Source organism: Somniosus microcephalus, chromosome 6, assembly GCF_052327205.1.
Source record: "Somniosus microcephalus isolate GS21.2 chromosome 6, FLI_Smic_1.0, whole genome shotgun sequence".
In the NCBI taxonomy this organism is placed as follows: domain Eukaryota; kingdom Metazoa; phylum Chordata; class Chondrichthyes; order Squaliformes; family Somniosidae; genus Somniosus; species Somniosus microcephalus.
Genome location: NC_140992.1, coordinates 44,719,421 through 44,744,920, shown reverse-complemented (window position 1 = coordinate 44,744,920; position 25,500 = coordinate 44,719,421). Strand labels below are relative to the sequence as shown.

Below are 25,500 nucleotides of genomic sequence, written 5' to 3'. Positions count from 1 at the left end.
CCGACGGCTCCAAACCATGCCAGGTTAGAGTAGGCGGGCCGTCGGGTTGAAAGACTTGGAGGGCTCACGATGTCGGTGTTCAGGTGAGTGATGGGTGCATGAGTGCAAAGGTAAGTGTGTTTGGTGTGTCTAAAGTGTGTAAAGAAGTTTAAATTACCTGTACTTACCTTAACAGCCTTTCTTCCTCTAGGCGTCGGGAGTCCATCACTCAGCCGGCACTGAAAGCAGAATGGCCGCGGCCTGCAGCTTTCAGTGCCGGTGAGAGTTCTAACTGAGTATGCGTAGAAGGACTCAAGTTAGAAGTCAGACTGTCGGTGTTTGACAGCTTCAAACAGCTGTGAAACACTGATATTTCATCTGTCAACACCTCTTGACAGATGAAATTTCAGTCTGTGACGTCACCTGTTGCCGGGTGGCCCTTAATTGGCTTGCTGAGCCCGCCCAGCGGGCTCAACAAGGTCAATCAAGGGAAACTCGTGTGGATTGGCCGGACGTCGATGGAGGTGGGACTAAAACCCAAAAGTTGTAGTCCTGCCTCCTTCCCAACTGCTGAATGAAAATCCAGCCCTACTACTTGATTTTCCGAGCTAAGATCCTTTCCCTCTACTGTCTTATCCCATCCTTTATTATCAGGACTACCCCTCCTCCTTTTCCATTTTGCTTATCTCTTCTAAAAGTTAAGTATCCTGGAATATTTAGTTCCCAACCTTGGTCACTTTGCAACCATGTCTCCGTAATGGCTATTAGATCAAACCTATTAATTTCTACCTGCACTGTTAATTCATCTATTTTGTTGTGAATGCTTTGCGCATTCAGATAAAGTGCCTTTAGCTTTGACTTTTTTCTATTTTTCCCTGATGTCACCTTAGTCACTGATGCCCTATGACCTTTGTTACTCTCTCTGTCCCTTCCTGACCCACTCTGCTTATTTTTACCCAAAACTCTGCTCTGCTCTAGAGCCTTGTCATTTCTCTTGCTGCTTTTAAATTTACTCTTTCCTGAATCCTCCCACCGCCCCCCCCCCCCCTTCATTAGTTTAAAGCCCTGTCTACTGCCCCCGTTATTTGATTTGCCAGGTCACTGGTTCCAGCTCGGTTTAAGTGGAGCCCATCCCAATGAAACATCTCCCTCTTTCCCCAGTACTGGTGCCAGGTGCCCGTGAAGCGAAACCCCTCCCTCCCACACCACTCTTTGAGCCATGCATTTAACCTTCTAATCTGCTTATCCCTATGCTAATTGGCGTGTGGCTCAGGTAACAATCCAAAGATTATTATATTTGAGTTTCTGCTTTTTAATTGGGACCCCAACTCCTCAAACTCTCTCAGCAGAACCTCATGTCAAGTTCTACCTATGTTGTTAGTTCCTTCATGAACCACGACAACTGGATCCTCCCCTTCCCACTCCAAGCTCTTGTCCACTTGTGAGGAGATGTCTTTAGGCAACACAACCTTCAGAACTCCCAGTCGCGGCTGCAGAGAACAGTATCTATCCCTCTGACTATACTGTCCCCTACCACAACTACACTTCCTTTCACTCCCCCCCACTTGAATGGCCTCCTGCACCATGGTGCCATGGTCACCTTGCTCATTCAACCCGCAGGCTTTTCCCTCATCCACACAGGCAGCAAGAACCTTATACCTGTTGGATAAGGGCAAAGGCTGAGTCTCTTCCTGCACGGCACCTGGGGTCCCCTTACCTGCCTGAGTTGCAGTCACACCCTCCTGTCTCTGACCACTAACCAGACCTGTACCATTACCTAACCTAAGGGGTGTGACTGCCTCCTAGATCAAAGTGTCCAGGTAACTCTCCCCCTTCCTGATGACCCGCAATGTCTACACCTCAGACTCTAGCTCAATAACTCTGAGCTAAAGTTCCTCAAGATGCAGGCACTTACTGCTAACGTGGTTGTCCGGCATCACAATGCTCTCCACAAACTCCCACATGCTGCAGTTGAGGCACACCACCTGCATTATGTGACCTTGTTTTATTTAATTAAATTTGTATTCAAGTAACTTAATTTACAGTTTAGTTTCTTGACTACTTATTTGATTTAGATTAAGTTATGGGTAAATAAAATTAAATATCTCCCTGTAACACAAAGCACTACAAGTGGTGGGAGCAAAAAGCAGCACCTCCTTCTTCCTCTTCCCCAAATTCCCACTCTCTCCAAATTCCCAAATAAAACACTCTGTTTAAGTGCACTCCGTTTAATACCACTCTGTGCATACTGCTCTGTGCGCCTGCAGAACTGTTTACTTTTATACTCTAGGAGCCTCACCCAAGTTACAAATGTTGAGGTGGTGGATGGGGCACCAGTCAAGTGGGCAGCTTTGTCCTGGATGGTGTTGAGCTTTTTGAGTGTTGTTGGAGCTGCACTCATCCAGGCAAGTGGAGAGTATTCCATTACTCCCCTAACTTGTGCCTTGTAGATGGTGGAAAGGCTTTGGAGAGTCACTCACCACAGGATACCCAGCTTCTGATCCGCTGTTGCAGCCACAGTATTTATGTGGCTGTTCCAGTTAAGTTTCTGGTCAATGGTGACCCCCAGGATGTATTCACTGATGGTAATGCCATTGAATGTCATGGGGAGCTGGTTAGACTCTCTCTTGTTGGAGATAGTCATTACCTGGCACAAATGTTACTTGCCACCTATATACCAAGCCTGAATGTTGTCCAGGTCTTGCTGCATGCGGGCAGGGACGACTTCATTATCTGAGGAGTTGTGAATGGAACTGAATACTGCGCCATCATCAGTGAACATCCCCACTACAAAGTATTATAATATAAAGATTGTTGAAATGTTTGGGCCTGAATTTGCGGTTGGAGGCTTCCCGCAGGTGGATGCCTCTGAACGGCAAAAAATCTACGTGCCTACATGATGGTCGGGATCACGTGGGCCGGCACAACCAATGAAAGAAGGGGATCCCCATTCATGCTTCTTACGGAATCCCTATAAGCATGAATGGGGATCACATAAAAAACACATTTACATATCAAATACATTTTTTTAAATTACCTATTTAAAATGAATTAAAATACAATTTAATTAAACATTTAAAACAAAAATGTAATTTTTTGAAAAATAAATGTACATTTTTAATGGGGCTAAAAATAACCTTAACTTATTTTACAGATGTTTTAATGTTTAAATAATTGAAATAAATGTATTTTTATATTCATTTAAACTCTTACGCTGGTAAAAGCAGGCCTTACACCTGCGTAAGAATTTCATGGGCATTCGCTGGGCAGCAGTTGGGCAAATAGCCCAACTCTCCGCTCGTGGATGTCCATTTCCCGGGGATGGCAGTGATCTGTTGGAAGTTCCGGGTTTTCGCGCGTGCATTTTGTGCGTGAAAACCCAGAACTTGCAGGGCCCTTACGGGCGCATACACACCACGTACGCATCCGTAGGCACTGGAAAATATGGGCCATATGTATAGCATTTTTGTACAGATATTTTCATGGAATAAGTAAACATTTTGTATAATAACTATTAAGCAATAAAATAAATGCAGTAGTGCAGTGGGTTGTAATTGAGGATGTGCAGTGTAACTGAAGATTGAAGCAATAGGTCAAATCTTCCAATCAAGCTGATGTTCCCAGTTATAGCCTACTATACAGTAAATGTGTTATTGATACTGGGTTATTCTTTCATTAATGATATAAATATTTTGTAGGCTGAAGGTAGCTCAGAAAACACAGGCAGTAATGTAAACATGTAGCTTTATTTTAATGCTAAAATTAAACATTTTTAAAATTCAGTAGGATTGCCAGCAACATTAAATATACTTTGAATCTGCTGAACTGGCTCAGATACTGCTTCATAGCAGATAGTCATACAGCAGCGTCTGTCAAACAGAAACTGAGAACACTCACATAACCAGTCAAATACTTAACACAGACATACAAGGTAAGACATAAAGTGATCTTTTCTGAACTTATTACCATAGGTACAAAAGAAGCAGAAGGAAAAGGCTAACCTGGAAAACCAGCTGACTGATTTTGAGGACCGCATCCATGCAATGACAATGCATCTGCAGAACGTTCGTCAGGAGTTAACTAATACACAGGTATGTATTAGTGACAAAAGATAAGCTTATTCTGACCATTCCAGCAATGTTTCACACTGACTGAAATGGCCAAAGCATGGTGTCATTGTGCTAGTTTACAAGGTTCCTTTCAAATAGGCTTCCGTGAGATTATAAAGGTCTCGGATTTTAAATACAGCTGCTGCCAAATATCTATTTCAACTAAGATTTGCCGTGTAGGTTCAAAAGTTTATATGACAAATCCTATAAAAATCATCCTTGTTTAGAACCATAGCAATACAGATCCCACTTTCCTGAAAAGGAAAACAGTGCAGAAGTAACTCTCTGCACAACAGCACCTCATGTCAGCTAACCAAGGAGCAGCATTAATAATGGTCAATGTCCAGAGCTTAGACTATCCCTTTCCTTCTACCTAAATGAAGGAGCTAATCGAAAAATCACAGGAAGACATGTATTTTTTGTTTGTGGACTTTTTTTTAATACTAATATGCTTATTTTTTTCTGAGTGCATTTGTTAAAATGTGTAACTTTTATGAATCTGGCTTGTTGTGTACAAATAAAAGTTTTGTGAAAATTTTTCTCTGATTTCACTTTGCTTTAATTATGCATAACAGATTAAAATTATTAATATGTAATAGAAACATTGAAGATGGGAGCAGGAGTAGGCCATTTGGCCCCTTGAGCCCGCTCCGCCATTTAATGAGATTATGGCTGATCATCCAAATTCAGTATCCTGTCCCTGCTTTCTCCCCATATCCCTTGATCCCTTTAGCCTCAAGAAATATATCCAACTCCTTCTTGAATATATTTAATGAATTGGCCTCAACTGCCTTCTGTGGTAGAGAATTCCACAGGTTCACCACTCTCTGGGTGAAGAAATTCCTCCTCATTTCAGTCCTAAATGGCCTACCCCTTGACGTAACAAAACTCACTACACACTTGGTTTGAGCATAAAGCAAGGCTTTAATCAACTTGTTTCAGAACATGGAGGTCTAGTTCTATTTCACTAGCTCCTTGTCTTACAAAATGTCCCTGGCAAGCTGGGCCCACGCCCGAGTATTTATACTCCATGGACGGCGCCACCAGCTGGCCGTCCAGCATTATTTCATAAGTAGTTTCTTGATGATGAGATTTATAACATTCTTCCTGCCTAAAAGATTTGGAAGTCCGACGACTTCCTCTTAACGGATTAGGCGGACCACGAATAGCCGCAGTCTTTTAGATTTTTGTTTATGGCCAGAAGGCATGTCTCCCCGGACCGTGTCTTGGTCCCTGGGCCACTTGATCTGTACCGCTGGATCGACAGGGCCCGTGTTGCTCTGATCGACCCGAGGGAGGCTGGGGAGATCGTGACTCCGGGTGCGGGTCCCCACAGGCACAGAAATGGCTTCGTCCTGTTGGTTAGCCGGGGATTGACCGGCATCCTGGTCCGGGGTGGCCATCCCACGGGGAGCGCTTGGCTCCGCGAGCGGATCCGGCGGGGCAGCCGGCAGATCCCTCGATGTCCCAGGTAGGACATCATCCTCTGGGGAGCGCAGAGTGTCGGCATCATCCCCGCAGGTCCCTCCATCAGTTGGGTCCGCGGAACCGGCCGGACAGGGAGCCAGGTCCAGGAGCGAAACGGTGGACTCTCGGCCATCCGGGTACTGCATGTGTGCGTACGTGGGGTTGACATCCGTGAGTTCTACCTCGTCGACAAGAGGATCGGTTTTAGACGACCGGACGAATCTTCGGAGCAGCATGGGGCCAGGAGCTGCCAACCATGACGGTAGAGACGTCCCATGGGTGGAGCGACGCTGGAAGCTGAAGAATTGCTCGTGAGGTGTGACATTGGTAGAAGTAGAAAGGAGAGACCTGATGGAATACAACGCGTCAGGGAGCATAGTTTCCCACTGCTGGTCTGGTAGATTGCGTGACCTCAGCGCAAGACGAACAGCGTTCCAAATGATAGCGTTGTATCTCTCAACCTGTCTGTTACCAATGGGATGGTACGGTGTCGTTTTACTTGTGGTGTTTCCCCGTTGGGAGAGATAACTTTTGAGTTCGCTTGACATGAAGGAGGGACCCCAATCAGAGTGGATGAAATTGGCCGAACCGCAAAGGGAAAAGACTTGATCAAGGCATTTGATCACTGTGGAAGTAAGCATATTGGGACAGGGGAAAGCAAAGGGAAAGCGTGAATATTCATCCACCATAGTCAGTAAGTAGGTGTTCCGCGTTGAGGAAGGCAATGGCCCTTTAAAGTCAATGCTGAGTCGCTGCATAGGCTGCATAGCGTGTATGAGCGAGCCATCCGATGGACGGAAGAATTGCGGCTTTAACTCCGCACAAATTTTACAGGAGGAGCACGTTCTTTTCACATCTTCCGTAGAAAATGGGAGATTTTTAGATCGCACAAAGTGCAACATACGGGTAACGCCAGGATGGCATAAGTCAGTATGAAGATCCGCAAGAGTCGAAGTTGACATAGAAGAGCAGAATGTCCGCGTGAGGGTATCCGGGGCCACATTCTCTTTGCCAGGTCGATAATGTATGGTGTATCCAAAGGCAGCCAATTCCATCCTCCAGAGTTATATTTTGTTATCACAGAATCACAGAAACCCCACAGTGCAGATAGAGGCCATTTCGGCCCATCGAGCCTGCACCGACACATATCCCACCCGATCCCCGTAACCCCTACACCAACACATATCCCACCCTATCCCCGTAACCCCACGTATTTAATCCCCCGAACACTAAGGGTCCTTGATCTTAGTGCGTTTCCGGTTATCCAGCATGAAGGCCACGGAGCGCTGATCGGTTATAAGTGTGAAATGGCGCCGAGCGAGAAAATGACTCCATTTAGGTACCGCTTCGATGATGGCCGTAGCCTCCTTCTTGACAGGAGGATAATGGAGCTCGCTACCCTGCAAAGTTCTGGACAGAAATGCAACGGGTCGACCACCTTGATTCAAGGTAGCAGAGAGCGCCACACCCGATGCATCGCACTCGACCACGAAAGGAAGATTTTCATCAATGGAACGAAGCGTGGCTTTTTCCAGTTGTCGCTTGAGGAGGTTGAAAGCTGAAATAGCCGTTGCCTCCAATGGAAATGACTTAGCGTGAAGCAGGGGCTGGATCTTGTCGGAGAAGTGGGGTATCCATTTCGCATAATGGGCGAACATGCCGAGTGCCCGACGAAGAGAGCCGAGATTCGTAGGGGGAGGGAGCTCCTGAAGCGGACGAAGTCGCTCCGGATCCGGTTTGATGACACTGTTGCCCATCCAGTAGCCAAGGATGTTGACTGATGGTACTGATTTCACAGATTTGGACTCATTTAAGGTTAAGTTGCGATGATGGAGAACGTCAAAAAATTTCTGGAGGTTGGCATCATGCTCCTTCTGGTCATGACCAGCAATGGTGATATTATCCAGATATGGAAAAGTGTCCGTTAAGTTCTCCTGTTTGACTAGGCTATCCATTGCCCATTGAAAGACGGCCACCCTATTGGTGATCCCAAATGGAAGGCGACAAAACTGGTAAAGCCGACCATTGGCCTCAAAGGCTGTATACTTTTTGTCAGAGTCCTTTAATGGTACTTGATGATATGCACTCTTTAAATCAAAAGTTGAAAATACCTTGTAGTTGGCAAGGTTATTGACCATGTCATCGATGCGTGGTAGTGGGTAGGCATCCAGGTCGGTATACTGGTTAATAGTTTGCGAGTAATCGATACAAAGACGTTTCTTGTGTTGCTTCAGAGGATTTTTAACAATGACGACTTGAGCCCGCCAGTAAGATGAACATGGCTCAATGATACCGTCAGCTAGAAGGCGAGAGATTTCTGCCTCGATAAAGGCTCGATCATCTTGGCTGAAACTTCGTGATTTAGTGACTATGGGCTTACATTGGGGGGAAAGATTGGCAAACAAGGAGGGCTCGTTGAGCAAAGCCGCCGAAAGCGCACAAAACGGTACTTTGGAAATAGTAAGCTCTGGCTTTGACCCTCCAAACTCAAAAGTGAGTTTTTTGTGTTGTTTCTGAAAATCCTGTCCCAGGAGCATATCACTGCATAGGTTCTTGAGCACCCCGAGCTGGGTGGAGAAATAAGTGCGGCCACTGAGGATAAGGTCGACAAGACAAAAGCCGGAAGAATTGGTGGTCAGTGTCGTCAGAGCCATTGCAATTTCCCTGTCCGAGGGGTAAATACGCAGTTTTAACTTACTGACAGCCCGCTCACTAATGAAGCTGTCAGAGCTGCATGAGTCGATTAGTGCACTCAAAATGTGTCCATTTACCGAAACTTTTGTGGCTGCATGGGACAGACTTTGGGGAAAAACAGCTGTGATGGGAGGAGGGGCAGTTTTACCCTTGACAGCTGTAACCTTAGTAGTGGCTCTTGGGGGAGGAGCAGTTTTATAGATAGTAGCTGCAAAACTAACGGGAGCCCTCGACCGGTATACCTTAGAAAAGTGGCCTTTCTTACTAATAGTGGCTCTTGACTAGCATACCTTGGAAAAGTGACCTTTCTTGCTGCAATGATTGCAGGTTGCGTTACGAGCAGGACAACATTTCCTATAATGGAACGCACCTCCACAGAAGAAACACTTCCTTCCGGATTGCCAAGATACCGCTAGGGCGGGGTCATCATCAGTGTAGGTTTCTAGGGTAGGGTTGCCATCAGCCAGGTTGGAGTCGTCATCTGTGAGGGCTTCCGCCCGAGGCCTATCGAAGGAGTCACTAAAATTGATAGCAGCAGCCCGTGCACGTGGTGAAAGATAGGTATCTGCATTCCTCTTTGCTAAGTCCAGAGAACATGCCTGGTCATAGGCAGCCTGTAACTTGAGGGTTTTATTCTCCAACAGACGCTGACGTATGAAGGCAGATGCAATCCCATTAATAAAGGAGTCACGAATTAACTCCTCCTGGTACTGCTCAGCTGTAACAGCTTTAAGATTACAATCCTTGCTGAGCCTGTGAAGTTTCTGAAGGAATTCGTCAAGTGATTCCCCCGGTTGTTGTCGAGTTGTGGCCAGTAGATGCCGAGCAAAAATTTCATTTGGGGACTTGACATATAGCTGCTGTAGTATTTGGATAGCGGCATCATAGTCTACACAGTCTTCGATATGATCAAACACATGACGGAATATATAATTAGCAAGTATCTCTAATTTATCAGGAACATTTTCACCACACACCCCGAGGAAGTTGCTGAAAGTACGATACCGGTGTTTCCATACCTTAGCAGCTGTAAGTGAATTCGGGTCCAGGTCGAAATGGGCGGGGCTGAGTAGTTTCTCCATGATGGATCAATTACTTGTCTGAGTTCCCTTCTACGTTTCGAGTCGTAGCTGCCTGTTCCCGAAATCACCCAAAGCGTGGAGTCGATAGCTAGTTGATTAAATTGACGTAATAAAACTCACTACGCACTTGGTTTGAGCATAAAGCAAGGCTTTAATCAACTTGTTTCAGAACATGGAGGTCTAGTTGTATTTCACTAGCTCCTTGTCTTACAAAATGTCCCTGGCAAGCTGGGCCCACGCCCGAGTATTTATACTCCTTGGACGGCGCCACCAGCTGGCCGTCCAGCGTTATTTCATAAGTAGTTTCTTGATGAGATTTATAACACCCCTTATCCTTAGACTGTGACCCCTGGTTCTGGACTCCCCCACCATCGGGAACATCCTTCCTGCATCTAGTCTGTCTAGTCCTGGTAGAATTTTATAAGTTTCAATGAGATCCCCTCTCATTCTTCTAAACTCTAGCGAATATAAGCCTAATCGACCCAATCTCTCCTCATACGTCATTCTTGCCATCCCAGGTATCAGTCTGGTGAATCTTTGCTGCACTCTCTCCATGGCAAGAACATCCTTCCTCAGATTAGGCGACCAAAACTGCACACAATACTCAAGGTGTGGTCTCACCAAGGTCCTGTACAACTGCAGCAAGACATCCTTGCTCCTGTACTCAAATCCTCTCGCTATGAAGGCCAACATCCCATTTGTCTTCTTAACCGCCTGCTGCACCTGCATACTTACCTTCAGTGACTGGTGCACAAGGACACCCAGGTCTCGTTGCGCGTCCCCTTTTCCCAATCTATTGCCGTTCAGATAATAATGTCTTCCTGTTTTTGCCACCGAAGTGGATAACCTCGCATTTATCCACATTATACTGCATTTGCCATGCATCTGCCCAATCACCCAACCTGTCCAAATCGTACTGGAGTTTCTCTGCATCCTCCTCACAGCGCACACGCCCACCCAGCTTTGCGTCGTCTGCAAACTTGGAGATATTACATCTAGTTCCCTCGTCTAGATCATTTATATATATATTGTGAATAGCTGGGGTCCTAGCACCGATCCCTGCGGTACCCCACTAATCCCTGCCTGCCACTCGGGGAAAAAGACCCGTTTATTCCAACTCTTTGCTTTCTATCCGCCAACCTGTTCTCTATCCAAGTCAATACCTTGCCCCCAATCCCATGTGCCTTAATTTTGCACGTTAATCTCTTATGCAGGACCTTATCGAAAGCCTTCTGAAAGTCAAAATACACCACATCCACTGGTTCTCCCTTATCTATTCTACCAGTTACATCCTCAAAAAATTACAGTAGATTAGTCAAGCATGATTTACCTTTTGTAATAGAAGTACAGTATGTGAAGTGGTTCCTAGGATCTGTTTAAATGTGAACTAGTGGACTAAATCGAACATTGCAACATTGATGGAGTGTTATTAACACTCATGGTGCTCCTTTAGCAAATTGAACTTGTTGGTATTTCTCACTGTGAAGTGGAAAAATACTTTTGAACAATACAAAGCTACTGATCGTTCTTCCTTTTAGTCTTTACAAAGAGCACGAGAAAAAGAACTTGAAACTGAACAGCAGTTGAAGATTCTTGTAGAGCGGGAGATGCAACGTCTGAAACAAGAGATTCAGCGGCTTGAAAATGACTTGTCTTTATTGAGAGAGAGAACAAATATTATGGAGGTATGTGTCAATATGGTTGTCAAATACTGCATACTCATTCAGATAGTGACATTTTATGACTAATTTGAACATTGGATGAAATAAGTAATATTCTCTCTCTCTTAGGCAGTCCCTCGGAACTGAGGATGACTTGATTCCACATTAAAAATGAGTTCTCAGGTGGCTGATGAGTCCAATGCGGGACCTACAGTCTCTGTCACAGGTGGGGCAGACGGTGGTTGAAGGGGTGGGTGGGTGGGGTGCTTGGGTTAATGTGCGCTCCTTGCGCTTGGCTTCTGCTTGCTCCCGGCGAAGAGACTCGAGGTGTTTGCCACTTTGTGCGGTCTTGGGCCAGGGATTCCCAGGTGTCGGTAGGGATGTTGCACTTTTTCAAGGAGGCTTTGAGGGTGTCCTTGAAGCGTTTCCTCTGCCCACCTGGAGCTCTCTTGCCGCGTCGGAGCTCCGAGTAGAGCGCTTGTTTTGGGAGTTTCGTATCTGGCATGCAGACGATGTGACCCGTCCATCGGAGCTGATCGAGCGTGGTCAAAGCTTCGATGCTGGGGATGTTGGCCTGAACGAGAACACTGATGTTGGTGCGCCTATCCTGCCAATGGATTTGCATTAGTGTCATGATCAGTGGCAAAAGTGTTATTTAGAGGTACAGAAGGCATTCACTGTATTTAATTCTCCATTTATTAACAGTCAATGGAAAGTAAAATGGAATGGGGTGTTAATGGGCAATTAATCTGATCATGTCAATTTCCTGCTGCTGTTCAGTGTCATCCTGTTTTTATACAAAGAAGCTGTGACTATGTGCCTAATGAGTTTGCACTAGCTATGTAAGTAGCTAAATAAATGCTCTGTCCTTTTGAACTTCTGAAATAACTACAAATATCATATTTCCCATTCTTTAACATTAAGTTATCAAAGCACAGTTGCCAAAAACCACTGGATGCATCTTATTTGGAGAAAAACCTTTGGTTCTCGCAAACTGACATAATTTCTTCTTATGTGGGTCATTTGTAGTCGTCTCTCTATAGTCTTGTTCAAATTGTGCTGATCAAGGTGCATGTAGAACTGTCCAATTGCTTTGTGTACAATCACAAGGGAGTGACGATACGTTCATAACACAAGTCCCCACCTGTGTACCTTCAGCACAGCCTTTCAAAAATATCATCACCTCTTTGTTCAATTTGGAATATTCCTTGCCGCTGAGATATATCATCATCCCATCAATTTAATGGTTGAGCACACAGATGTCCTCAACAGTGTCAGCGTGGCTCATGCTGAATGTCTCCTTTAGCTTTAATTCTGTTTTAAGTTTATCGTTCAGGGTAAACAGTTACTTTCTACAAAGTTCAGCTACTGGCTGTACATTGTCTGACAGATGATGCTGTGTTCTTCAGGCAAACAATCAAAATTTTGAAACAAGTCATTATACTCACTGAACATTGAAGCTGAGTTTTATTTTGTTTCTCTCACTTGGTAAAGAAAATGTTGGCTGCAGTGGGAAACAAAAAAATTGTATCACTTTCCTTGAGTCCAAGAGGAAAACTAATATTTTAAATTTGAATTATCCACCAAGAAATGTTGATGGTAACCACTTGAAGCATTAGTTTAAATCTGACTAACCAATCTGATTAGCAAGTTTTTACTCATTCCAATTCCAGGTTAATGTGAGCACAAAGTCTGGGTAGCATAGAATATTGCAGAGTATTACGTGGCTAATCACGGAGTCTTTAGAGGTTAATAAAAGGACCAATAGGGTGGCAGCATGGTATTTTCAGCAGTGGAACATTTGATTTCCGTGTCAAGGTTCCAACTTTAAATTCCAGCTTTGACTGCCATGCAAACTGAGTTATTCTCACTGCCTATATTTAGTTGGTTCATTATGTCTTGTATGCTATCAGATGTTAGTGATTTTACTTAAATCTCCATGCTTTATGCTGAAATGATAAAAATATAATTATTCCCAGTCTATTGGGCTTTCTCACAAAACTATTGTACGTATTTGCCTACAAAACAATGATGCCTACATTTCAAAAGTAATTAATCAGATGTAAAGTGGTTTGGGACATCCTGAGGCTATGAAAGATGCTATGTAAATGCAAGTGGGCTCATTCTTTCTTAAACATAGGCACAAATATATTATTATACTAGACAGGAATCATTGGATTGCCCCTCTGCAGATTACTAATGGCAGTGGACTGAGCACCATTACATATTTGAATATTACTCGCTAATATGAGCATAAAGTCAGTGTTGGTGTAAAACAGGGAGACTGGAGAAAATATACATAATTGTTCATTATTTTTAGAATAATATCTATAGGTATACGCAGAAAATTGAGGATTTGAAGTGTCAGTTGAACTGGGACAAGCAAGCTTTGGAAGCCTGGCTGGAAGAGTCAGCCAAAACAGATGAAGATGCAATCACCATCCAGAAGTATGCACAAGAAGATGAAGGAAAAATCAGGGTACTTTTGTTGTGTTACTGTTTGTTTACTCAGAAATATAAATGTGTCACATCAGCTATTTTCATAAACCGAAGGAGAAAACACAACACAAGTGTGAACTAAAACAAACACAAGGGAACTCTTCTGATGGATAAGTCAATAAATGCACTTTCTCTTGTGACACATCTGAGGTTTGATCCATGATCTGTGCTAAGTTAGCTGGTCTGTGCCACAGTGGATGTGGGAGTGTTACAACTAGCTTCACTGGTCTGAGACTGGAAAGGCGAAGAAATCAGCTAATTTCTGTTTCACTTACTACACATTGATCATTGCTGGAAAATACATGTGTGCATGTTGGATGAGGATAGAATTGGGCTGTAACATCCCACGGAGTTGAGTAGTCTGCTAAGTCATTTGGGCTAGGTACCTGTGGGCTGTTTCTCTTCCTGGACGCCAGGCTAGCTGACATTGTAAATGGTTCCCTCACCTCAGGTACTGTTTCCCTCCCTTTCAAAAATGCCATTATTACCTCCCTCCTCAAAAATCCCATCTTTGACTCCCTGTTCTTGCAAACTACTACCCCATCTCCAACCTCCAAAGTCCTTGAACGTGTTGTCACGTGCCCATCTTTCCTGCAACTCTCTGATTGAATTTCTCCAATCATGTTTCTGCCCCTGCCACAACACAGCCCTAATCAAAGTCACAAATGACCTCCTTTGTGACAGTAACCATTATCCTTCATTCTCCTCCTCAATCTCTCTGCAGCCTTTGATATGGTTAACCACACCAACCTTGAACGCCTCTCTTCTGTTATCTAGCTCAATGGGACCCACTTGATTTCTCTCTTACCCATCCAATCATAGCCAGAGCATCACCAGAAATAGCTTCTTTTCTGTCTGCCACACTATTACCTCTGGAGTCCCCCAAGGAGCTATCTTGGCTGCCTGCTCTTTATCTACATTACTGGCCCATCAGTCTACTCTCAATCATCAGCAAAGTGATGGAAGCAGCACTTGCTCACCAATAACCTGCTCACTGACGCCCAGTTTGGGTTCCGCCAGGACCACTCAGCTCCAGACCTCATTACAGCCTTGGTCCAAACATGGACAAAAAAGCTGAATTCCAGAGGTGAGAGTGACTGCCCTTGATATCAAGACAGCATTTGACCAAGTGTGGCATCAAGGAGCCCTCATAACACTGAAGTCAATGGGAATCGGGGTGGGAGGGGGGGGAAACTCTCCACTGGCTGGAGTCATACATGGCACAAAGAAAGATGGTTGTGGTGGTTGGCGGTCAGTCATCACAGCCCCAGAACATCGCTGCAGGAGTTCCTCAGGGCAGTGTCCTAGCCCAACCATCTTCAGCTGCTTCATTAATAACCTTCCCTCCACCATAAGGTCAGAAGTGGGGATGTTCACTGATGACTGCACAGTGTTCAGTGCCATTTGCAACTCCTCCGATAATGAAGCAGTCCATGCCCTCATGCAACAAGACCTGGATGACGTTCAGGCTTGGATTGATAAATGGCAGGTAACATTCGCAACACACAAGTGCCAGGCAATGACTATCTCCAACAAGCCAGCATCTAACCACCGCCCCTTGACATTCAACGGCATTACCATCGCTGAATCCCCCACCATCAATATCCTGGGGTTCACCATTGATCAGAAACTTAACTGGACCAGCCACGTAAATACTGTGGCAACAAGAGCAGGTTAGAGGCTGGGTATTCTGTGGCAAGTGACTCACCTTCTGACTCCCCAAAGCCTTTCCACAATCTACACCATCTACAAGGCACAAGTCAGAAGTGTGATGGAATACTCTCCACTTGACTGGATGAGTGCAGCTCCAACAACACTCAAGAAGCTCAACACCATCCAAGACAAAGCAGCCTGCTTGATTGGCACCCCATCCACCACCTTAAACATTCATTCCCTCCACCACCAGTGTACTGTGGCTGCAGTGTGCACCATCTACAAGATGCACTGCAGCAACTCGCCAGTGCTACTTCGTCAGCACCTCCCAAACCCGTGACCTCTTCCACCTAGAAGGACAAGGGCAGCAGGCGCATGGGAACATCACCACCTCCAAGTTCCCCTCCAAGTCACACACCATCCTGACTTAGAAGTATATCGCTGATCATTCATCGTCACTGGGTCAAAATCCTGGAACTCCACCCCTAACAGCACTATGGGAGTACCTTCACCACACGGACTGCAGTGGTTCAAGTAAGCGGCTCACCACCACCTTCTCAAGGGCAACTAGGGATGGGCAATAAATGCTGGCCTTGTCAGTAATGCCTACACCCCATGAACGAGTAAAAAAAACATGCTGTCTCCTGGCAACATCATCCGAAGACATGGGGTCAGCTTCAACATGTACGCTGATGACACCCAGTTCAACCTCTTCACCATCTCTCTCAACTCCTCCACTGCCTCATGTATTGTCAGACTGCTCTAGTCTTCAATAAGCTGCAATTTCCTCCAGTTAAATATTTCTACTGTCTTTGGTCCCTGCCACAAACCCCATACCCTTTCAAGCGATTCCGTCCTCCTCTCACCCACTATCTCAAGTTGAACCAGACTGTTTGCTACCTCGATATCCTGATCCGAGCTTCCAATCCAATATTCTCTTCCATCACCAAGACCACCTGGTTCCACGTCCATAACATCACCTGCCTCCACACCTGCCTTGGCCCATTTGTTGCAAAAGCCCTCATCCATTCCTTTGTCACCTCATTACTTGACAATTTCAACATCTCATGGCCAGCCTCCCATCCTCTATGCTCCCTAAACTTTGGCTTATCCAAAACTCTGCTGCATGTATCCTATTTCACACCAAGTCTCACATCACCCATGTCCTTGCTGACCTACATTGACTCCCAGTCCCTTAACATCTCAAATATAATATTCTCCAGCTCCTGTTTAAATACCTTCATGGCCTCACCCCCTCCTTATCTCTAGAATCTCCTCCAGTCCTACAATGCCCCCCCCACCCAGAACTCTCCCTTCCTCCTACTGTATCTGTTGTGTACCCTCCTTTGCCCCACTGAGTCAAGATGGCGCCCGAGACGGTCCGGCGCTAGCGCGCTCTCCCTGCTTCGGGCGGCCTGCTCTCGCCGCTTGCTCCCGCAACCGGAGCGAGGTGTTTGGCGAGTTGGGCGGAGGCAGCGCAGTGCATCGGGACGCAGCAGCAGCCACGTCGACCCGCTAGGGCACGTCGGCCGGCTGCTCCTCAGCGGGAAGGCATTCCTGGGAGGAGGGGAGCTGAGCATAGCGGCCAGAGGCCGGACCGGAAGCGGGAGAAGCAGGCCCGGGCCATCGGACCGTGGAGCCGGCGACGGTGAGGTGGAGGCCGCGGCGACCGGAGGATGTGTTCGGCAAGTTGGGCGGAGGCAGCGCAGTGCATCGGGACGCAGCAGCAGCCACGACGACTCGCAGTCCGACTGGGAGGAGGGGAGCCGGGAATGGTGGCCAGAGGGTGAGCGGGAGAAGCAGGCCACCACACGTGGAGCCGAGCCGGCAACAGTGAGGAGGAGGCAGCGGGGACGAGGAGACGGAGCGGCTGAGGGACATCGTGCTCCCACTGCCACTGGATGCTAAAGAATTGACTTTCTGGAACACGGCGCTGTAAAAATAGCTGACGTGTCCCTACGGGGAGTAAGCATTCCATTGTACTAGTACATATGGCAAATAAAATTGAATTGAATTGTATTGGCAGCCATACCTTCAGCCATCTAGGTATTATGTTCTGGAATTCTGTCCCTAAACCCCTTCGCTTCTCCACCTCCCTTTCCTCTTTTAAGACCCTTCTTAAAATCCACCTCTTTACCCAATCTTTTGGTAACCCCCTTCTAATATTATCTTCATTAGATTGACATCATTTTTATCTGATTACGTCCCCGTTAAGCATCTTGGGATGTTGTTCTACATTGAAGGGGCTATATAAATTGTTCTTGTCTTTGTTGTTGCTGCTGTTGTTGAACTGTCCTCCAGTATAAATTAATGACTGCAGGAATGGAGAGAGAAAATTTGGGGAAAAAATATTGTACACAGAACAAACTTACTTGATAGTATTTCTGTTTATTACAGACTATTACAGTACGAATGGAGAGGATGACTAATGATGCAAATAAGAAACGTAAACTACTTGACAATGAAATGACTGAAACAATTGCAGCTCAGGTAAGATACACTACATAGAGCAGTATTCTAAGTTTTATTCTTATTCGATAGTACAGTATATTTGCTGTTATGACTATGCTAAATACAATCTTGCATTATATTTAAGGTGCTGAAATGTCAGTATACCTTAATTTAAAACATACTAACGTTAATGTATAGCAGCAAAGGTAAATATGGTAGATTTTTATAGAAAGCAAATTTAGAAACTTGTTTCTATCATTAGATGGAACTGGACAAAATAGCACATGACTTTCGCAGAGCCCACAGTGAGAGGCAAGAACTAATCAGACAATGGCAGAATACTATTGAACAGATGCAGAAAAGAGATCAAGAGATGGACACATGTGCATTGGTAAGGAGCTTCATTTCCACATTTGTAATCTGATTTTCAGTACAATCTCATACTGCCTCCCATATTAAAGAGATTATATATAAAGGGCGGTGGCCTCGGTCATTACATTATTTTGGCATGCTCCCCAGCCTATGCTGAGGAGACCACCTGAAGGATCGGCAGAGATCGGCTGTGGCATGCCTCAGAGATATCGCTAGTGGCCTCAGTACTGCCAGTAAATTGTTCAGAAAAAAACCTTTTTAAATTTGCTGCCTTAGCCAATATAATCAATCACTCTGGCTTTCCAGGGTATTCAATTTAAGCACCCTCTCCTCTGCCATAGCAATGCTGCAAACCGGGGCAAACAGACATCCCTTGTATCCAGCGTTGTCTTGGTTTAAATGACAGACTAGTTGTCGGATACCATATTTCTGATTATTTTAAAATGCCCCTGTCACTTCTTGTTGGAATTCCTGGATATGGCAGAGAACAATGTAAAGTTGGCAGAGCAGCCAGAAGCAATTTTCAGCCATTGTCTGTTGGAATTATGTTGGTTTCCCAGCATAATTACCCTGTTGTGTTTGTGCACATACAATCCCCACCACTTACACCATCCAAGCTTAGCACTGGTAGCTGCCTATATCGGACAAATAGCGCTAACCATCTGCCATTCCCATGGGAGTCAATTACAAAGGCGCCACTTATAACGTATTTAGCACACCGGCTATTTCGGGCAGTTCAATAAATACTTAGCCTGTATTTAGCTATTTCAGCCAAAGTCAGGTCCTGAAGCAGTTTCAATTATCTGTTCGAACCTCATTAAAGTGAGATTACTTTAGTGATGAGATTCTGGATGCAACTGTCAACAATTACAAGAGGCAATTGCTCAGTGAGATTTCCTGTTTTTAAAAAATATGCTGGTTACTTACCTTTTTGGCTTTACCGCATACCGCATGTAGCGGGAAAATCGTGTTAACTATAAGCGTGCCCACTATAAGCGGTGCAGAATGTATATCCATGAATAATATTCAGTGCAATATACATTTTAGCCACATGATGGTGCAAAGTTCTTAGTTTATTTTTCTTCACCATATCAATTTTTAAATTCGCAACAGCAAGTGACAGTACCTTTTAGAGAGTATATTTAACTTTTTGAATGTTGTCCAAGTAATTTTTTAATATTTAAGGAATGTTTTAAAAGCTGCATCCGTGCCCAGTGTGAAGGAATTTTTCTCAAAAAAAACACGTCATACTTCCAGATGGAAGAAATTCTAGGTTTTCATAGAAGGCTGAGCCCGATGGGCCCAATGGACTCACTCATCTGTACTTATCTTTGTATTCTTTGTAATTTTTTGGAATGACAAGAGCTGATTTTCAAGAAACTGCACTACAAAACATTGAAGTATAGACATTGTAAATGATGCATACTGTCTCTCACAATTTTTTTCTATATATACATTGTTTCAATGCAGCAAAGTCCACATTAAAATTTCAAGGAAGGAACAATATTCTCTGCTTTGGATGACATAAAACCATAAACTCATTCATAAAGAACGGGTTTACAATCTCACCAGAAGTACACAAAGCAAATCTTTGTCCAATATATTTTTCCAACAGCAAGTAACATGTTGCAGTATTTATCTCCTTTAGCTTTCATTCATAAGCTAAAAGGTTCTTCAGTCCTTTTGCAACTGTATAAATTTAAGTTTGACTTTGAACCTTTATTATAAACTTCCCATAGAAGAAGCTTTTTCCTCAGTCTCAGCTGAAGCTTTATTATAGTTAAAAGAGTAGCTCAGGATCCCCTCAGTAAGATGAGACGCTGTTAAGAACAACTACTTTGTTGGTTCCCATGACTGTAATTCCTTTGACATTTAATTGAATGTAATTCAAAAATAAGAAACAAAACTCCTTGTATAATTTTGATTTCAATTTAGTTCACAAAATATATTGATGATTGCATAAAACTAAAAAAAACTCTAACAGTTACTTGCAGAGGTGAAGCAGGAAATACGAGAGAAAGAAGCAGCCATCAATGAGAAAATCCAGTTTCTTAAGAATGAGACTAAAAACAATGAAGAATTTGAAAAAAAGATTTCCATAAATGAACGTCACTCAGCTAAACTTCGATTAGAGTATCAAGGCCATGAGACAAACCGTCTTCAACTACAAAATGAGGTAATTACACAATACTGTTTGTATTTTACCACAGTGGGATTATGAGGTGCTTCAATAGTAAAATAAAGGATGCAAGGAGAATAAGGGATATGTACAGGTGGAAGCTAGAAAGATTTGAATTTAGGGAAACGTGGCTGCAAATATCTTTCATGTAGATATTGAGTAATTTCGGCATAGTTATTTAGGCCGGAATTTTCCACCGTGGTAGCGGGCGCGATCGGTGGCGGGGCAGGTGGGAAAGTTGTTATTTTTGCACCCGCTGTCATCCCGCCCCCTCGCGCCTTTCCCCCCAGGCGCGTCTTGCCATCGTGGAGCTGACTCGACCGGCAGTGGCGGGCGACCTAATTGAAATCATTATCAAGTAGTTTACAGGCACTTTAGAGCCTTTTTCCACCCTGCATTTTAAATTTCCCTGCATGGCCACAGGATTCACACAGCTCGGGAACCACGTCTGTCAACCTGAGGCGGGAGTTCCGTGGCCATTGCTCCAGCTGATTACTTGACAGCATCACATGTACAGTAAAAGCTCCCACCTGACAGATGATCACTTTCCTCAGGCAGAAGTTGTTGCTCAGTTCATTTCCATAAAAATTTTGCAGGCTGCAAGTTTTTCCAGCAAAGTCTCCATTCAGTCTCACCTCATTGGAAGAGCACTCTCACCATTGACAGAATGCTTCTGTCATCTGTACTTCACCTGCCATCCATTCCATCAACATGGGTGCCGTTTATACTGTCTCAACTTGGTCCTCAGAATCAGACCACGATGAGCCCCAATACCAGCAGCACCAGGCACACCAGCAGCACCAACAACAACACCAACCTTCTCCGCAATCACCCAATGCTGCACAGGACACGGCATCAGCACCCGAGCACATTGCTGCTCGGGAGGCCTGGGATGGCCTCATCATGGCCAGATTTAGTTAACTTTACGCTGTACACCTATATGGCTGCCACATGATGCGCCAGGTTGGCACCACCCCACACCAACACTATAAATCATCCCTACAATGACTAAGCCATTTCTTTCATACTCATCACCATTGCAGGGGGTACCGTTATGCCTCACCATTCACTGCAACTCACTAAGCCACTTCCAAAGGTGCACACAAGTCTGTCCAAGACCGGAAAGTGTTGAAAATAAAGATTTTTATGTTTGACATCACATTAACAGAAACCTTACAGAAACATTTGATAAAACACCCAAGTGGCTACTCTTGTGTGTTGTTAGTTGGTATAATTGCACTAGGATGAGGCTGTGTGAGGGGTGGCTAGTGAGATGCAGATGTGATAATGTAGATAGAGAGAGAGGGATGGGTGGAGGTGCAAGGTATGTTGGCGTGAGTAAGGATGTGCAGGGGTAGGGTAGGGAAGGCAGACTGATGGGGATGTGATGAGAGGCACAGCAGGATGAGGTTGAGTGTGGCTTTGTACCAACGTTTCCTGATCTAATGAGATCATTGAAACGTTTACGGCACTGCACCCAAGTCCTCCTGATCACATCCCTGCTTGTGCTCCTCTGCAAAATGCAACCAGGCTGTTTTGGGCTCTTGGGGAGGTCTCTTCTGCCCATTGGAAGGGAAGAGGACCTCCTTGCGTGCTCAGACTCCCTCCATAAGCATATGGAGAGAGTCATCAGTGAAATTGGGTGCAGCCCACTGCCTCTGTGCAGTCATTGTCAGTGTTTGCAGCACTCCAGTGCTGTAGTACACTGACAGCACTATGTTAGATGAAATGTTAAATGTAACGTGGCCATGGTCCCTTTGAAGATCCTGGCTGAAAACGCGGCATGAATGACGTCACCAGACCTGCTCCATTTAATTGGGCTGGGTAACGCGCAGGGCGGGCTTTCCAGATGTTACAGTATCAGCTACTGTAGCCTGAGATGCAGATGGTGGGATATGATATTTGAAGATGCATTCACACACCTTGACCACTTGTGTGAGGTCATTAAACTTCTTGCAGCACTGAATCCATGTCCTGGGGACAACAATCGTAGCACTGACAGCTTTTGCTATTTCCTCCGACAGCCTTCTAGCATGCTGCCTGGAAGGCTTCCTGCCCCCCCTGCGGATAGAGGCCTGGCATCTTCTGTGCACCCCCAGGACTAAGGCCTCCAGTGCCACATCTGAGAACCTCCTTGTCCTCTCTGTTGGGCCATGGCTTCAGAGTGGCAATGTGGTGCATCTGCAACAAAGCGCCTCCCCTTTAAGAAGTACAGAGAGCCTAGGCCAAATTTTATTGGCCAGTAGACTGCACCCGATATTGGCCCCCCTGTTGAGCACGAAGCCAACCAGCACTGCGTTGAGTGCGGAGATCAGCGCTCTAATCATTATAATGAGCAGGCAGCACGAATTTTGCTTGCTGCCTACACCACTTTGATCGGGCGCAGGCATATTGCGTTTCGCGCTCCCATACTCGTTTTTGAGCTTTATTCAATCTCACCCCCATTCAGTTCAAAAACCATTTTAATGTCTCAGTGTAATAAAGTATCATTAATTTCACAAAATTTTGATTTCATATTGAAATTGCTCAACATACAAATGAAAAATAGCAGTAGTCTAAAGGTTAATACAGAGTCTGCTATTCAAACTCTGATAAAACCTAACTTGGCATCTTTCTTAAATAAAAACAGAAAATGCTGGAAATACTCAGCAAGTCAGGCAGCATCTGTGGAGAGAGAAACAGAGTTAATGTTTCAGATTGATGACATTTCGTCACAACGTTAACTTTAACTCTGTTTTTCTCTCCACAGATGCTGCCTGACTTGCTGAATATTTCCAGCATTTTCTGTTTTTATTTCAGAGTTCTAGCATCAGCAGTATTTTGCTTTAGTCATTTTTCTGAAGCAGGCTATGAAGAGTATACGCACACAGAAACTTTCTTCACAATTTGCTTATTATCTGTCCTGTATCAGAACGTTAATAGCTACTTTTAAAATATCTATTGTGATTTTCAAGTGCTGTCTAAAGTTTTTACGGTAATATTTACAGCTTGACACCTTAAAAAACAGAGTGGACAGGACTGCAACTGATCTGGAAACTGTAAGAAGCCAAGTAACAAATCTGAAACGACAAAACATGGACAAATCCCACAAGTAAGAGTTTTACTGAGTGTCATGATCTATTTATTTTGTGTATTTAAACATGGTGATGATTTCTCTCATTTAATTGTTTAACAAATTTGCTGATTGTTAAAGGAAAGTGTGAGTGGTGGGATGGGGAATAGTACTTGAGGTACAAAATATATAGAACTCCCTTAATAAATGGGTAAAATACCTTCTATCTTGTATATATCTGTGCAGTCAGCTGGTTTTAACATTTCCTAGCTCAGAAGCATTGACTTCCAGGTTAACATGTCTGTCACCTCCAGACTTGACTATTCTAAAACTCTCCTTTTATGCCTTCCACCCTCTATAAACTTCAGCTTTCCACATGTATTCATTTCCACAAAAGGGCCTGCTCGCCCTTTACACCTGTCCTCACTGATTGACTTTGCCTCACCATTCCCTGGCACATTAAATTCAAATTCCTTATAAATTCCTCCATGGCCGTGATCCACTCAACCTCTGCAATCTCCTCCAGCTCTATATTCCCTTCTAACCAATCCATTCCTCTTAATCCAGACTTCTGTGTACACCCTTTCCCTTTGTCCCACCATTGGTGATAACCTTTAGCCGTCTTGGTCCTACTCTGTGGAGCTCCCTCGCTAAACCTCTGTACCAATCTCTGCACCTTCAAAACGTCCTCAAAACTCATCTCTGACTAAGCGTTCAGTTATCCTTCCTAATCTCTCCCTTCGTGGCCATGTATGATCATCCATGCATATTTGTGAATCGCCTCAGTACATTTGTTATATTAAAAGTGCTATATAAATGCAAGTTGGTGTTGTTAACCTATGGAGCCATTTAAATATACATCCATAACCACTGTTATCTGAACAGAGTAACTCGGTGTAAAACTTAACTCTAAATGAGAGGCTGAATGAGTAATAAAACTGATATCTCCATCATAGTAGGAGACAGTTAATTAATTTTTTCATATTATATAGTATGGGGGAGTATTATGTACTGAAATTGCTCACTGTTCTGTTTTCCTTCTTCTTTAAGGATGATATTAAACGAAACTCCAAGCCAGTATTAATGCATAAATAGAATACTATTGTATCATTTTCTTATCATTGTACTTAATTGCTAAGGTGATGATTTCATTAGCATGCAATCAACAAGTGCTCTCCGAACACTGACAGCAGTGACAACCTGACGTCAGGTCCTACTCTGTGTTACGTTTTTGGTTTTTACACCGAGTATTTTTCTTGAGGTCAGCATCAGAGACCATTCCTATAAGCATGTCTTTATTCCCTCCAAACTAGAAACCTACCCAATACCCAGATAATTCTAGTGAACCCAGTGGTCAAACAGAACACCTTTGTAAATATATTTTGGCTTACTGGATAAGTCACATGGTGCAGTTTCCTTGACTTCGGAGGATAAAAGAATAAACATGCTCTCATGCCATGGCTTGAACTATAAACTACTAGGCAGATTTATTAAACCTTGAACAGATAAAGTAACAGTTGTAAGAACAAGCAATAAGCTTTCAGCAATTATCTAGTATTCTTTAGGATATATAAAACAATGAAGTTGCTCCTCTTATGCTAACACATAATGGCCCGTAATTTCCGATAGGAAGTTTCCTGCGTGCGGAAAAAAATCTACGCTCTTACCTGAGGGCTCCTGAGGTCCGGACACTTCCGCTCCTGGGCCTCTCCACAGTCGAAATGCTCAGGGCCCACGTATCCCAGGGGCGCAGGCAGTTCGCAAGCGTCCCGGGGATCATGTAGGCCAGGCCAGCCAATACGAGAAGGGAATCTCCCTTCATACTTTTGACAGATAGACCTGTCAAATATATGAATGGAGATCACCCCAAAAACACATCAAAACATTAAATAATTTTTTTTTAAATCACGTTTTTAAAATGAGTTAAAAAGTACATTAAATTAAATATTTAACAAAAATTAAATTTTTTGAAAAAAATAATTAAAGTTTTTACAGGGCTAAAAATAAACTTACCTTTTTTAAAAGTATTTTAAAATTATAATTTACTTTTTTCAACTCTTATGCTGGTAAAAGCAGGCCTTACGCCTGCTTTTACCAGGCGTAAGATTTTGAAGTGTTTTCAGCGGGCGGAGGTTCTGCAGAAAGTGGAACTCTCCCCCCACAGAGGCCGTTCTCTAGGGCAGGCATCCGATCTGTCAAGAGCATTCTTGACAGATCGGAAATGCCGGTTTCAGAGCATGCGCTTCGCATGCCTGAAACCGGCATTTCTGATGTCCCTACGGGTGAGTACACAGTGCGTACA

At 44.3% G+C, this 25,500-nt stretch overlaps 1 protein-coding gene across 2 annotated transcripts in view; it reads left to right on the top strand.

Annotated features, from left to right (window-relative positions):
- The window catches only part of ccdc39 (coiled-coil domain 39 molecular ruler complex subunit), a 102,131-nt gene that overhangs the window by 10,190 nt on the left and 66,441 nt on the right, over positions 1 to 25,500 (top strand). For both annotated transcript variants that reach the window (XM_085990127.1, XM_085990126.1), the window contains exons 2-8: positions 3,951 to 4,070; positions 10,870 to 11,016; positions 13,313 to 13,471; positions 17,542 to 17,634; positions 17,858 to 17,986; positions 19,952 to 20,143; positions 23,134 to 23,237. In XM_085990127.1, the coding sequence (XP_085846253.1) occupies positions 3,951 to 4,070; positions 10,870 to 11,016; positions 13,313 to 13,471; positions 17,542 to 17,634; positions 17,858 to 17,986; positions 19,952 to 20,143; positions 23,134 to 23,237 (944 nt within the window). The remainder of the gene's footprint in view (positions 1 to 3,950; positions 4,071 to 10,869; positions 11,017 to 13,312; positions 13,472 to 17,541; positions 17,635 to 17,857; positions 17,987 to 19,951; positions 20,144 to 23,133; positions 23,238 to 25,500) is intronic.